Source organism: Aspergillus nidulans, chromosome VI, assembly GCF_000011425.1.
Source record: "Aspergillus nidulans FGSC A4 chromosome VI".
Classification (NCBI taxonomy): Eukaryota; Fungi; Ascomycota; class Eurotiomycetes; order Eurotiales; family Aspergillaceae; genus Aspergillus; species Aspergillus nidulans.
In genome coordinates this window covers 2,210,702-2,225,877 of record NC_066262.1, presented here as the reverse complement: position 1 = coordinate 2,225,877, position 15,176 = coordinate 2,210,702, and the positions used below count along the sequence as shown (strand labels likewise).

The following is a 15,176-nucleotide window of genomic DNA, read 5'->3' as shown; positions in this document are numbered from 1 at the left end:
CGTAGATAGCGATACAGTTTCAACTCCCACCCCCTTATACGAATGAAGGATCGGATGATGGGTCGGATGACGGACAAACGGCTGGCAATAATAGCCGACGTCTGCAGAGTACTAAAGTAATGACTCTAGTAAGTGAGGATCTAGCCTATCCGCGAATAGTGAATCGCAACGAGACTGTATTACCGGAGCCATTGTCAGCGGCTTTCTCCTGAACTGCCTCAGATTCTGGAATTGGAACGGAATCCAGACGGAGGCCCAGATATCCGGTCCTGGCACGAAGGAGGATGACCCCTGGAGATGACGGACTGCAATGACGATTAATGACGATATGCTGACCAATTATTTATGTGAATTATGAATCAGGCGGTGATCAGGCGGTGCTACTCTGCATATGCCCGCTGTGTTGTACAAAGACAGGGACAAAGAAAAACAAACAACGAGAGCGTTCCTATGGTGCCGAATAGCCGCCTTGGGTAGTATTTTAGGTAGACGGGCACTGGACACTGTCACTGGACACTGTCTGGCAGCCCAATGCGAAGTCATAGTGATCTCACAGTAGTGAACAGAGTCATCGAAAGCGAGGCTGAAGGTGATTCTCCGCCAAAAGATCCTGAACGCTAGATCAGCGAGTTTATCCAGTTCACCCATCCAACCAATTGCGATTCGGATGAACCAGGAGACGAATCGGAGAGACGGGTTATCCCATGTTGGCTCATCGAAGCTCGGGTCTGAGCTTTTGTTGCTAAAATTCTTGGCCAATTGGAGTCGGGACGGCAGGACGGCACGGGTTGATTCGTCTGGAGGTTGGGGTTGAGATTGGAGATGCGGTTGGGGTGCAGTGAGTCTGAGACATGCTGCAGGCCAAGACTGCGGGACAAGGGTCTGGCTTCGATCGTACAATGTGATTGATGGATCAACTCATAGTATGGTGGCAACTTGATGAGAAAAGATGGGAAGGAAAGGAAACGGAAAGAGGAAGGAGGATAAATGAGGAGGAGGAAGAGAGAGAGGTCGGTGCGGTCTCGCTTAGAGGTTGACTACTACCGCACAGAAGTAGCACACTGACAATGGCTGCATTGGATCACAACAAACAACTAAGGATTATCATTAAGTCCAGTAGGTACTTTGTAGCTGATACTCGTACTAGTATAGTGTTAAAGCGCGGTTTTTAGCACCAGGAAAGAGAGCGTGTTGCTGCGTTGGCAGCCCACCATCCAACCATCCCACTACAACAATCCAGACTGGCGAAAAAATAAAAGAAAATCTTTTCATGCTGATAGACCATGCTGTCCATCTAGAGTGCAATTGGCGTGGCAAGGGAGAAGGTCACGGGCGAGCCGGAGAGCTGCGCCCATACGGTGAAGGGGTCGCTGCCCAGCTGCTCCGTCGCGAAGCCTAGGGTGTCCGTAGGCGCGGTCGGGAAGGTAACGGGGATGTTCGCGTCGCAGGTGTTGCCGTTCGCAGTCACGGTGACGCCGGTGATAGCGCCGTTGTCGAGGATGTAGTTGAGCCCGTAGTCGCAGTGGTCGCGGGTGTAGCGGGCGAGGAATTCGGCGGACATCTACTTTAGTTAGCAAGCTGTAACTATGAGGAAAGCAAGCGCAAGAATTAAAGCAGAGGGTAGAAAAGCAGGGGAAGCAGAGGGAAAGCAGAGGGAAGTGTACCTCTTGATGCGTAATCGTAACAATGGGCCAGTCCACCAGCCGGGTGAACTCGGCAACGATGGTCTCAACCCACGCCTGGAAGATGGAGAACTGGCCGGTCTCAGAGCCGACGGTGATGGGGTCGATCCCGACATTGCGCAGGTTGGCCTGGTGGAACATGTACGGGTCGCGATGGAGGCCGAACAAGTGACGCAGGACCTCGGCGCGCTCTGTGTCCAGCAGGTCATTGAAGTCTCCGGCGCCGGCAGAGGTATCGATCCATTCCTGTGTCGTGCAGGCAGGGGTGTCGCAGTTGTAGTAGATTCGAGTCGCGAAGCGCGGGTTGACCTGCATACCCGCGAACCCGTCGGCGGCCTCAGTGGTGAAGTAGGGCCACATCTCGTTCTCGCTGTTGAGGAGGACAGGACGCGTGTTATCGCCGACGCAGTTGGTGATGCCATTGTCCCACCAGGCGCGGAGAGCGTCACCGTTGTGCAGGCCGGTGATGGCGGGCGGGATGATACCGTTGGAGGTGAACTTGGACGCGGCCGAGAAGCCAGCACGCTCGAGCCAGACCTGGTTGAAGGAGATCTCCTTGTAGATGTCGCTGTAGGTGGCGTTGTTCTGCTCCAAGTGGGTGAAGGTGTGGCTGATGTAGGCGTAGTCGTCCAGGTGGTTCTGGAACCATATGAGCAGGCTGTCCGCGTTCATGCAGGTCGTTGTCCAGGTGAAGTTGGTCGGCGAGGTTGGCCAGACGTCAGTGCCGGTGCCGATAGGCTTGACAAATTCGAGGGCCGTGTCCGGAGGCGAGTCGTACTCGATGGCGCCGCCGGAGCAGGTGCTCTCACCGGCCGCCGTGGTGCCGGCTTCGATGTTGCCGTTGCCGTTGTGGCCGATCTCGACAAAGTAGGTGCTTCCAGCGTTGAGTTTGGCGCGGATGCTGGGCAGCCAGTTGGTGATGCCGTCCATATCATCGGTCGTGATGCGGAAGATGGTTCCGCTGGGCTGGTAGATATCGGTCTCAAGGAACATGTCGTCAATCTGGGTGTTCAGGTTCACGCGGCGGTACCCGGCGTGCAGGCCGCGCGTGATCCAGGTGATCCAGGCGTGCTGCAGGTAGTTGGAGGTCTGGGACCAGACAGTGTCGAAGCCGATGAAGAAGGCCATCTGCTGGCGGCCATCGAAGTTGTTGATGACCGCGGCCACAGACTCGCCGTCAACCCCGCCGCCGGAGGCAAACGACGCAATCGCCTTGGTGGTGTTGGTGTCGGTGACGGAAGCCGTGTAGTGCCAGAGACCCGAGGTCGAGACGCCCGCGCTGGAGCCGGTCTTGAGGCCGGCCGTGGGGAAGTCGCTGGTATCCGTGAAGTAGACGAGCTGCTCGACACCGTCGGCGCAGCAGCCGCCGTTGCCGATGGACGAGGCGCCGAAGTTGGGACCGGGGAAGACGTCGTACTGGACCATGCGCACGCCGTAGGCGAGCTGGTACGCGTACAGCTGGTTCCACTGGTCGTCCGTCAGGGCGGAGCGCCAGTTATCGTTACCGTAGTCGTAGCTGACTTCGCCGGCAACGACGATACCGCCAAAGTTGCCCCCTGAGGAGGAGTTCAGGGCCGGCAGCTCGACGCCGGCCTGAGGGACCAGGAGCGTCGTGAAGGGGATTCCGTAGCCATTCAGGCCGGACGAGGCAACGCTGGCCTGCGTAGAGTCGCGGGCGATGACAAGGATGTTGTTGGCCAGGGACCCGGTGGCCGAGGGTGCCACGCTAGTGGAAGTAACAGACATGCTGGGGGACGGGGTGACTGTAGTAGACGGGGTAGGGCTGGCACTGGGCGTTAAGGTAGAAGACGTAGAGGGGGATGAGGTAGAGGTCAAGGTACTAGACGGGCTAGTGCTGGAAGTGCTGGAAGTGCTGGGGGGGCTAGTACTAGGACTCGAAGTCGAAGTACTTGAAGTCACAGTACCTGAAGGCTCGGGAGTCGAGGTCGAAGTACTGGACGGCTCAGTGGCACTCGTGGGATCAGGATCACTGGTCGAAGTCCCTGGAGTACCGGTAGATGAACTGGGCTCTGAAGTGCTAGGCTCAGAGGCGCTAGGCTCTGAGGTGGGAACGAGAGTGGAAGAGCCAGCCGGGTCAGAAGCACTGGATGTGCTGGAGATAGTAGTGGAATCAGCAGAAGTAGAAGCAGAAGTGGCAGTAGCAGAGTCTGTGGGCGAGGGCAGAGTCGTGAGCGTCGTCAGAGTAGTAGATGCAGAGGACGTTGCAGTCACCGTCACTGTAGGCTCAGTCGGGCCGGTGACTGTCGGGACACTGATCGTAGATGCAGACGAAGCAGCCGGGGGCACCGAAGTAGTTGAGCTCGTCGAGCTGGGACTGGGAGGCCACGGGGAAAGAACAGTCGGGCGTCCTTCAGGCCAGACTCCCCGGGGCGTGTCGCAGGTAAATATCCCAAAGAAACAGCCGATCTGCAGCACCAGCGTGGGAGCGACCATCTCGATTGTGATTGCGAACTGGTCGCAGCAAGGAAGCAGGGCAGCAGGGCCAGCAAACGAATGACTAGATCAAAAACTAAACGAATGAAACGCGAGACGTCAGATCGAAACGGTGGAGAACAACACTCCGGCTCCAGTCTCCAGTATTATACTCCAGTCCTGCTACAATGCGCCAGCCCTGGAGCCTCCTATTTATGCTAGACCGTCGCGGCCTCATCTCGCTCGCGGTTTCCTGTCTCACCTTTGCCGGATCCACCCCGGGAATCGGCCGGCTCTGTTGAACCAGCTGGCCGCCATGAGGAGTGAGGGATCGAAATTAACTCGATTAACTCGAGAACGGAGCGAGCAAGCGAGATGGGGTCATGGGGTGCCCAGAGGCCAGCAGCAAGTCCCGATATACGAGTCAGCGAATACAAGCCATACAAGCCCTCAATCAGCCAATGACCTATCCACCCATCAATTAATCAAACCCCTGCCCCTTAGCTGCAGCTGGGCCAGTTCACTCGTCTCTAGTCGTAGTCTGCAGTAGTCTAAGCCGTTGAATCAGTCGCACTGGGCTTCCTTTACTAGGTCCCGACGGCGCTATTGCCTGGCAAACATTTGGCAACGAAGCATCCGTCGCGTGCAAGCGAGATGGCGTTCGCGCAGCACGTATGGGGAGCAATCCCAATTTATCGGGCGTTGCCGCCAGGATGTGATAGTGGGAGCCCTCTGTGCGAGGGAAACTGGGCCACTGTCGTACATGGCCGCCATCGAGGTATCCCGCTGCAGGGGCAGCGACAAAGGTCGACTCTAGCCGACGGGTGAGAAGTACCGTATGCGGATCTTATGTACGGTAACAACATGTACCGCCAAGACGGAAATACCGTAACTGATCTATACCTGTAAGTATAGGAAAAACAGTATGACGGATGACGGTAATTGCAATGAGCATTTGTACAGCGATTTTCGATTTCTAATATTACTCTTCCATGACAACCTCCGCTCACGTACCGAATCAACCTAACCAATTTGGTCCTCCACATCGACTTTCTTCTCTCGCCTCTTGACCCGCCCGGCGCTCGTTGAAAGAACGCTATAATAGCTAAATTCGTAGCGATTTCATCACTTTGTCCAATTACCGCACCGCCATTGAGCCTAAAGGCCCCATCCTGTTTCAAGCGCGGGAGACTCCCTGGATTCTGCTGATGTGGACATGGTCAACATACCGTGCAGATTCCACAACATCGCGACAATCCTAGTTCGTGGCCGGTGGCCACCTGCAATCGCCGACCACGAATGAAACAGTCCAGTTTAGTGCGGCGTTTGGGCGTTTTCGTCCCCATCTGGCCGTCCATCATGGCTCGGTCATATTGCCTCCAGATGGCGGCCACGCTTTTAGCGAGGTCCTGCTTTGGCCTCAACGTCCTGCCGTTCTGAGACCTGAACCATTCTAGTCTGGTCTCGCCTGCAAACCTCGCCTCTATTTTTGTCACTGTCATTTTACTCCAGGCTCGGCGGCACCGTCTTGGTGGTTCCATAATCATTGACCCATTATCCCGTCGGTCCACCCCCGTCGGTGAATAGAGCGAGCTCAAAGGAATGGACAGCTGCTCCAGACAGATCCAATCACTGAGAAACCATTTCTTCTTTTCTAGACCCCTCTGAACGGTCTCCAGGGTCTGCTACTTTTGCCATCGGACCTGCAGCGCCTAACTTCGCCTGTCTCTGCAACCGCCAGAGGTCCCAAACCCAACCGCTTCTTGCGGCCAGCACAGTCACCTATTTCTGTTGCCAGTCTTGCAGTCGGTTCTGTTGTCTGCGTTTTCTGCAGCTCACGCGGGCAAAAGAGGCCGCTTACGCCGTAGTTCTGTCGCCTGCTGCTTTACATACTTGCCGACGTATATACCCTCCGCAGCCTGAAACAATGGTCGCCTCCTAGACCAGCTCACTGTCCTAACTTTGCGATTGAGCCTTTGACACCCCTTATAGACGGCTCACCTCGGTGCTGGTGTTCTTGCTTCTGTCACGGCCGACTTTTACTACCTAATTTTTAATCAGGATGACCCAAATCCTCCATGTCTCGCCCGTCGGGTGGGATCATATGAAAAATCACTGGTGGCAGTTTGTGAGCCCCCTGATCCATGCATCCTCCAATTTCTTTTGTTAATGCTTCTAGGTTTTGATTGGTATTCTACTGGGCAGCGTTACAGTTGGAACAGTATACCTTGTATATTCTTCAGTACTACGATGCATAATTTATTTGGAGGTAAACTAAACACCTTTTTACATGCATACCGCTGCCACATGGACCTTGCTGACTTCCGTCTAGTCAAGGCGGCGCCCTGAGAAGGTGTCCCCCAGAGTATCCGCAAAGATCGATGGGTTGGCAAACAGGCATCTCAACTTGGCCAACCGCCCAACGGGCCAAAAGCCCTCGTCTGTCGGTATCTACTTGGGAGGCCTGGATGAGCATTTGAGCGATTATCAACGTCGCTTCCTAGATGAGTGGGATATGTTGATTGTCGATCCCTATCAGTCAGGAGTAGTCGAAGCCGTTGCAACTGCTGCAGGTAAGCAGATTCTTGGCCGACTCGATCTTCAGGATGTGGCTTCCAAGGAAGATGCGGCTCTAGCGGCAATCGAGAAGATCGACAGCGCTCTGAGTCAGGTCTTTGAGAGATCCGCCTTCAGCGGTATCTTGCTCGCCAACTGGGAGAACAAGCTCTCCTCTGAATGTTGGGCCAGCCTGCTTCAAGCCATCCAAAAGCTGGGGCTGTCAGTCTTCCTGGAGACTGCGCCTCCAGACTTCCTCCCAGACCGGCTTGTGCTACAGAACCAGGCCATCTCCGGCTTGGTCGTTAAGAACGCCAGCATCCTCCCTAATGGTCAGAAGCGGGATTACTTCCAGCTACAGAGCATGAAATCAACAATCAAGGCTTTTGTGTCTGAGGCATGCATGAGAGATTTTACAGTCGTGGCTTGGGAAACGATTGATGACGACGCCTCTCTATCGAATGCCGTGGTCCGAAGGTCGCTGCAATGGTGCAATTTCTACAGCGCGATCCCTTGGATCGGCTGTAGGGCTGCCTTGAAGGACGTCAAGCTGAATACGAAGCTGCCAGAGCCTCTTTCTTCCTTCAGCTGGCTTAAAGAGCCGGAAATCATGAGCGCGCACGATCGCTGGAGGGCCAATTCATCCATCGAAGACGTCAACGGTGTCGTCAGCAGCGGATGGGACGAGTTGCTGCCATTCTTCCCAACCTTGAGTAACCTCATTGCATCGTCAGAACGCGATAACGGCGCTCACGAGGATCTTACCATGGCAATCCGTGACCCTCCTGACTGGGTTTCTTTGACCAAGTCCCAAACCAACCCCCTCTCTACTTCTATCGGAGGACTAGAGTACAACTCGTTCGGTTGCTTTCCATTAGGCGCGGAAGCCACTGCGGGCTCCTTCGCCGAGATCCTCAAGTCCCAGCAGCGTCTCAAATCGCTCGGCCTGCTTCATCCAGTTCCTCTTGCCAAAATGCAAAGTCTGGCGACTCTCTTGCGTCAGTTTCACGACGGATTCGCGCTTTCGGCCTGGGGCTCCTCAGATCCAGTCCCTGGCCATATCAAAGAGCTTTCCAATCTTGCTGCCAATGAACAGCTTCGTGTGTATCTCGGGCTCGACTCTGGGTTCCGTAAAAATACCGATATTCGTTTCTGGGGTGTATATCACATGGACTCCGAAGGATTCGACGTATTTGTGTCGAAGAAGGTGCAAGGCCTCGCTGGCACTGTTCTGCATACTTATCTCTCTGCAAAAGGCTGCCCTCGGCATGTTTGCTTTGGAGCAGAAACTGCATTGGCCAAGTGGACCAAAGATCTCGTGGAAGAAATTGGCTTGCCTCGTCGCCTGGTGCAAGATATCGACGTCCTGAGTCCCGAGGAACGACTTCTGCTCCTGCAGCACCTATCTCTGACAGATGCACCAAGTGACCTAACCAAGTCGATTTGCGCGTACCTCCAGCAGCAGCTCATAGAAGGGACATCTCTCGTACAACTTAAGCAGGTCAACACAGTCTCATATCTTGAAGGGTCTGCATCTCCGGAGACATTAGTGAATTCTCGCGTGAAATGGTACCGAGAACAAGGCTGCAGCTATCCTTCGCCCTCGGTATGCCTGTCTCTCTTCCGTGAGGTCGAGGCGACCTTCCCTCAGATCCTCAAGGAGCGCCGCGAAGCCGATCTTGCTCAGATCTCGCGTGGTTTGTGCCAGTTGATGCAAGGTAAACAAGTCGACGCTTATACTGATATCTTGGCCCTTGCGCTGTTTTGCGCTGCGCGAAAAGGAGCCCTTGATGAAATCTATCAGGAGGTGACTGATCGGAACCCATTGTTCAATGCTCATTCCGATCAGGCCGCTGCCTTCGCCGAATCCTTTGCTCTTGGATCTCGCTGCGAGTCCTATTTTGACATCTCACCCAGCGCTTTCGGAAAATTACTGTCTGATCGGTTCCGCAAGAGCTACAAGGACGGAGACCTTCCGGACTGGATCAACGGCGCTCCAGAGATGGCTACATCGTATGCCGGCGCCCAGATCGATGTCAATCCTGATGATAAAGTCAAGCCAATGCGCGGATATCAGCGGTTCACCTTCCTCAGTGTCTTTGCCTTCCCGGCCTTGATCGATATCATTCTCCTTACCCTCATTGGACGTGGACTGTACCTCTCAGCCTTCATGACTTACGAAGAGCAAAATAGCGCCACCACTGCCTTGATGATTTCGCTACTGTTGTCTGGAGGCATTGGTACCTGGATTGCTTGCGGTGGCCCCTACTACCTCATTTCGATGGCTTTTGCTGCAACGAACATGTTCGTCTTCATCAGGCTTATTGCCGGTCTAGCATTCACTATCGCCGGTGGCCTCATTGGATTTGTTGTGGTGTCAGGCGTGAATGGCCCACGGGCTGGAATTGTCTTTTACCTCTATCTTGTCGCCTTGACCACCTACTTCTCCGGATTTGCCTGTCTCGCGAGCTTCAGCTATCCCGGCTCTACTTTCCTGTCTGGGCGCAAAATCATTTTCGCATGCATCCCCATTCTGTTCATCTCGCCCATTGTTACCACCTTTACCGGCCACGACTCTGCGATCTACATTGCGGTCATCTATGTTTTCATCGGAGCTCTGATATTGGGTCTGCGAAGTGTCGCTTCAAAATGGGTAACCTGGTACCAAAAACTGAGGAAAACAGATGACACAGAAATCCGGAAATGGTACGTCGAAACATATGGAAACGGAGATGAGAAGGTATTTGGAGGTCTCAGCGACCCAGCCGTGTTGAAGCTGTCGAGGGAGGCACTCCTGAAAGATGTAACAGCAGAGCGTAACCGCTGGTTCTTCAGCAGGCCTACGACAAAAAGCACCCTTGTTCTTGAGCTCGCCCGGGACTGGGAAGCCACGAACTTCCTCCTCGAGTGGTATTGCAGATACGCAGATGTTCCCAGACCGATTCCCTATAGCTCGGGGTGGAACACGCAGACCAAGGTTGCACTAGAGTCTCTCAAGGCTGCCCAACGGGGTATCCGCTTGCACAACGCTTTTATCCATTGGCGTCAATCAAGCAGGGAAATCGGCTGTGGAATGCTCTACTTCATCGTCGCCCTTCTGGACAAGTGGGTGGAACTTCTCAGCGGTGGCCACCTTATCGGTCTCTCAGCGTCCTTGACGACGGCTTACCGAATGGCAGTCGGTTTTTCGTTGGCCTACTACTTGATTGGGGCTGTGTTGATTGACACCAAAGCTCAAGAGCTTCACAGCCTTGTTGGAAGCCATACCCCGGTGCCTCTCAAAACCGCTAAAGATATTCGAGACTCGCAGAAGCGAGACGTGAGGTTCAAGAGAAAGGTCTACTGGAAGACACTTGGCAAGTATCTTATGTGGCATTCATGGGGCCTTGCTTTCTCAACAGCCCTTGTATGGACGTTCCAGTCGCACATGGAGGCAATGGTCATGTTCCTCTCGTACGTTGCGGCGTACACCGGCTTGCTCTGGTACCAGTACACGAAAATATTTACTGGCCCTCATGCGCTGAAGCCGCTGTTGGTTGGCTCTCTCGTCGGCCTACCGCTTGGTATCGCGCTGAAGGTCTGCCTTCCGCACTTCATGTACTCGCAAGTGGTCGGCCTAGGAGCCGCCACATGGACAGTCGCATTCCTCTCGCTCATACCGGCCAAGATGGGAATGCCTAAGCGCGTCGACTCCCCGGTAGAGCTTGGCAAGACGTTCCACGCTTACACCGCACCCTGGGACGATCCCGACTGGAGCCAGCAGGAGCTGCAAACATTTTACGAAAGCATTTCTCTCATTCCCTCGGACGCTCGTCTCAAGCTTGTGCCGGCTAGTCACCCAGGATCAGAGGTGAAGCAAATGCTTATCTCGCGGAGAAAAGAGCCGAGAATTGAGGAAGCGTTCCCCCACTCCCAGGAACTTGTCGATACGGCGCTGAAAGCCTGGGAGGCTGGCGAGGTCTTGCTTGAGCTAGTTCCTCTAGGCTCAATTGGGCCTAATGTTCACGCACTGAGCTGTAGCACTTCTGACCATCTGAAGATTGCTATCGCTGTGGGAAGAGGACTAGACCATCGCATCGACGTTAGTGCCAACTGCCAGGTCATTGCCGAGACTCTTCTCCACGCTGTTGCCGAGTCGATAATGCAAATACCCCATGAACAGGCAGTGCTCGCTGAGTCGCTTGTGGCTGCTGGTGTGACGGAAACCACCGCCCGCCAGCTGCGCGAGGAAGCTGACACGCCTCTTGTTGTACGCTGGGCCAAGAAAGAGCTTCTGCGCCAATTATGCTTGGGCTTCGAATGTGACTTTCACTGGGAGAAGCTGCCCAGGGCCGTTAGAAAGGCTCTTCTTGATCGTTGCCTTGGCCAACCATGTCGACTTTCCGAAAAGCACTACCGGTGGCTTGAGGAGAGCATCTGTCAATTCGACATCAAAGATCTAGCGGTCCACATCGCCCGCAGCAATCTTGCAGCTGCAGCGGCCGTCAGTATCCTGGATTATGCCAACTACGGAACAGGTGAATCGGCGACTTACAAGGAGTCCGAGACACCCGCATATATCCCTTACCTGCCCAAGCAACTTCCGACAGTGGCTTACTTTATCATGAAACCGCTGTTCTCGGTGTACTATAAGGTTGCTATCGCTCTCAAATTCGTGGTTGTCGCCTTAGTTGCCGATCCGGAGTTCCAGCGAGAGTACAATCATGTTATGAGTCCTTATCCCGCCATCATTCGGGTGCCGGCTACATTCGCGCTGAGCATGGTCTGGAATTATGCCAAAATCATGCAAGACTTGGGGCTTACATTCTTCCTATTCCATGGTCGTGACAATGTCAAGCAGCTCTGGGATGAGACAAAGGGTATGACAATCAACATCAAGAAGAGCAGGTACATCGTGCAGAGTCTCGATGGGACATTCACAGCTTTCCGGCACAATCAACCAGATGGGGGATTCAAAGTCTACTACTACACTGGGACTCCCAAGACAGAGCCGCAGGGAACGAAGAGCCTCAGCTGTGTCAGTACATACTCGAAAGACCTCCTGCTGCTCATTCGCCAAGAGTACAAAGGTGGTAACATTGTCAACGAATACCACTATGATTACCGCACCCCGACGAAGAAGGGTATCACCCTGAAGTTGACTGACAGGAAGGTCCCAATGGGCCGACGATGCGTGCGCGGGACAAACCATCTCCAGAGCGTACAGTACAATCGTAAAGGACTCATCGAGGCTGGCTCTTACATGAAGGACGGCAATCTCATCCGCTTCAAGTACCACTACCGAAAGAATCCCCAGTTTGGCGATGAGCTGCTCCGGGCTGAGTTCGCCTTGTCGCATATTACCTGCACTGTGTCGTGGTGTGCACCGCCGCTCCGCCACCCTGAGAAAGTCGACCGGTGGATTCCTCATGCAAAGGTCACCGAGGCGACCTTTGTCCAGGGCCCTGACGTCTACGAGGCACGCTGGCTGTACGATCACAAGTTCCACCCGACCATCTTCACTACGCTCAACGGACAGAAGATCCAGACCCCGCCGATGATCGAGCATGATTATCTTGGAGTTCTAGCAAAACCCAGGCTCACGAGCTTTGTGCATGACAATCCTCTGTTCTATTGTGACAGTCTCAGCTCTAACATCTTTACCCGGATTCTTGGATTGACGAGGAAACGCTTCCCAGTTTCAATTTCGCGTGCTCGTTCACTTATCTGGAAAGCTTGGAAAGAGAAAGCTGACTTTGACGGGATCACCGTGCGCTGGATGGACGAACGGTTGCTGCGAAGAGACAGGACACTATCGCCATACTGGCGCAGCCGTGACTGGGGTGATCTTACATCAGCAAAGAAATACCTCGAGCTCAGGGCTGATACCATTGCGGCGAGCGCAGATCTTGACGATGGCATTTCCAGCTGGACACCCTTGGCTGTCAAAGTTAGCGATCTCTTCAACTTCGGTCCCGGAGGTGACGCTGTGGTCAACACGAGGTCCAACGACTTTGGATCGGACACAGAGAAGTCCCTTCATGTCATGGCGGCGGATAATGGTACTTGGCCCAACGAAGGAGGTGGTGTTTCTGCTTGTCGGCGGGACATGATCAACTCTCTGCGCACAATCAAGTGGCATATGATCTGCGAGTCGGCGAACGATTTCGGCGTGCCGAAGCATCAGACGGAGCAGAACATTCTCTCGCTCAAGGTGATTCCGCTATGGGGAATGGACTTCCTTACACCAACGCACGGCCTCTTCAGGAACAAATTGGACGCGGAGGTTGAGAGCGTCACGTCTGCGAATGATATGGATATCAAGATGAACTTTATTCCCATCCTAACAGCCCTCGTCAAGGGAGCCCGTGCCGTGCATTTGTCCAAGGCCGATATCCGCCAGGCGACTAGGGCTTTGGTCAATCTCAACACGTTCTTCCAGGACTCGCGGCACTGGACACAGATTTGGAACAGCGAGATCGTCAAGGAGAGCTGGCGGGATCTGTGGCTTACCCAGGAGATGCCGAACACGATGCCTTCGGCTGAATGGTTCAGCACTGACTTGCCCACGTTGGGAACCCTCGACGTCGCGCTTGAGCTTTGGTACCGCTATCTGTTCATTTTCTCGATCCCCATCCCCGAGAAGATTCCCAGCGTTTTCCAAGCGTCTCACCATAGTGTAAGTGCTTCGTATGGTGTTGTATGCAAGATCAAGAGAAATTGCACGCTGCAGATCTGGGATCATGCGATCGCCTGGCGTGAGACGAACCTGTGCCTCTCGTCCGCTCTTTGCAAGCTTTCCCCGTTTGTTCGAAATGCGCTACTCGGTCTGATGCGAGTCACATCCGCTCTCACTTTGTATCATGCCGATATTATCTCCCCGTGCGCCGACTTCTTCAACCCAGGCTGGGAAGTCGAGATTGGAACATGTCAAGGCACGATTGAGCACCGCAACATCTTCCGCCGCAAGGTCGACCCAGTCGTCAATGGTATCACCGACATGCAGAAGTTCGCCCCAGTTAAGGAGATCAAATCCGAGCGGCCTACAGTGACGATGCTTTCGCACGTCTGGTACGCCAAGGACATCAAGACCGCGCTTCTCGCCGCAGACATCATCATCAACCAGTGGAAGTTCGATGACTACCACCTCGATATCTACGGTGCAATCGACAAGGCCCCTACTTACTCCACCGAATGCCAGGAAATCATCGCCTCCAAGGGTCTCCGAGGACGAGTGACCCTGCGCGGCACAGCTGACCCCATGAAAGTCCTCGAGAGCACCTGGCTCTTCCTCAACTCTTCCCTGTCTGAAGGTCTCCCACTCGCTCTCGGCGAAGCAGCCCTAACTGGTGCGCCAGTGGTTTGCACTGACGTGGGCGCCTCCCTTCGCGTCCTCAGCGACCCAGATGACTTCTCCCGTTTCAGCGCCGTCGTCGCCCCCAACGACGCACTGGCGCTCGCCAGGGCCCAGATTTCCATGCTCGCCCTCCTCGGCGAATGGTCTCAGTACGCCGAAGACACCGAGCCCGCCCCTATTCTTCCATCATCACCCACGCCCGAAGACGTCGCAAAGATCACCCAGCGCATGTACGACAAGTCGGAGCACCGCCGCAAACTGGGAATGATGACCCGCAAGATCGTCCAGAAGTCTTTCAGCGGTGACCGCTACCTCCGCGAGCACGAGCAGATGCTCTGGATTGGCAAGTCCGCGAAAATGATGGCCACGCGTGCCCCCGGCCTCCACGAGCCGGCAGACATCGCAACAGCCATCCAGCAGACCCTCCCCATCGAAGAGGAAGTCATCACCATCCCCCGCAGCGCCGTACACTCCTGGCGCTCGTCCGCGGCCTCTGGTATGTCCACCCTGTACACGAGCTACACTAGCTCCACCACTCCCTTCTCCCACTTGAACCCCAACAACCAACCACCCACCCGCTCAAGCTATTACGCTCCTGCACACACATCCGCATCCGCCAACCTCCTCACCCGCCCATCCTCCCTCTACTCCGCCATCTCCAACGCTTCCACAACGGACGCCTCCTCCTTCCTGCCGCTCCCCAACACCCCCCTTCCCGTTTTTGCCCCGCGGCACTCCTTCGCCCTTCCCTCTGCTCCCGGTGCCAATGGCGGAAACGGAGGCGGGATTTCACGCCCCCTATCGCCTGCAGGTCGAAGGTCCCCGCTCTTCACGCGCGCTCGCCATTCGCGATCACGCTCCGGTAGTCTCTCTACGGGCGGGCGGGAGCAGCTCCGCGGCCTACAAAGGGAGGATCTGCAGCAGTATCGCAATTCCGACGTTAGCACCATCATGAGGGAGGACTTCTTCCAGTCGAGTATCTACCGCGGGATCGAGGGTGGAAATAACCAGGTTTAAGGCTGAAACCCTGCGTTCGATGCCTCTTGTTGCGGTCCCTAGCTGACTGTCATTCGTTCTACTTTTTCGTTTTCCTTCCTACAGTACATCCGCTGACGCTCTTGTCTCTCTCACCATACTCTTTCTTTCTTTCTCCCTCTCTCTCTCCTTCT

General features: G+C 54.8%; 2 protein-coding genes across 2 annotated transcripts, besides 1 other annotated feature; one reads left to right on the top strand and one right to left on the bottom strand.

Annotated features, from left to right (window-relative positions):
* Positions 1–15,176: part of a sequence feature (contig 1.51 915..1114266(-1)) that runs on past both edges of the window.
* agd3 (putative extracellular serine-rich protein) lies at positions 1,295–4,136 on the bottom strand (the record flags this gene model as incomplete). The annotated part of the gene is made up of 2 exons (XM_655466.1): positions 1,295–1,561; positions 1,665–4,136. The coding sequence occupies 2 exons, from the start codon at positions 4,134–4,136 to the stop codon at positions 1,295–1,297; spliced, it is 2,739 nt and encodes a 912-aa protein (XP_660558.1).
* On the top strand, positions 6,178–15,024 carry gtb3 (glycosyltransferase family 4 protein; the record flags this gene model as incomplete). The annotated part of the gene is made up of 2 exons (XM_655467.1): positions 6,178–6,243; positions 6,448–15,024. 2 exons carry the CDS (start codon positions 6,178–6,180, stop codon positions 15,022–15,024), a joined length of 8,643 nt encoding a protein of 2,880 aa, XP_660559.1.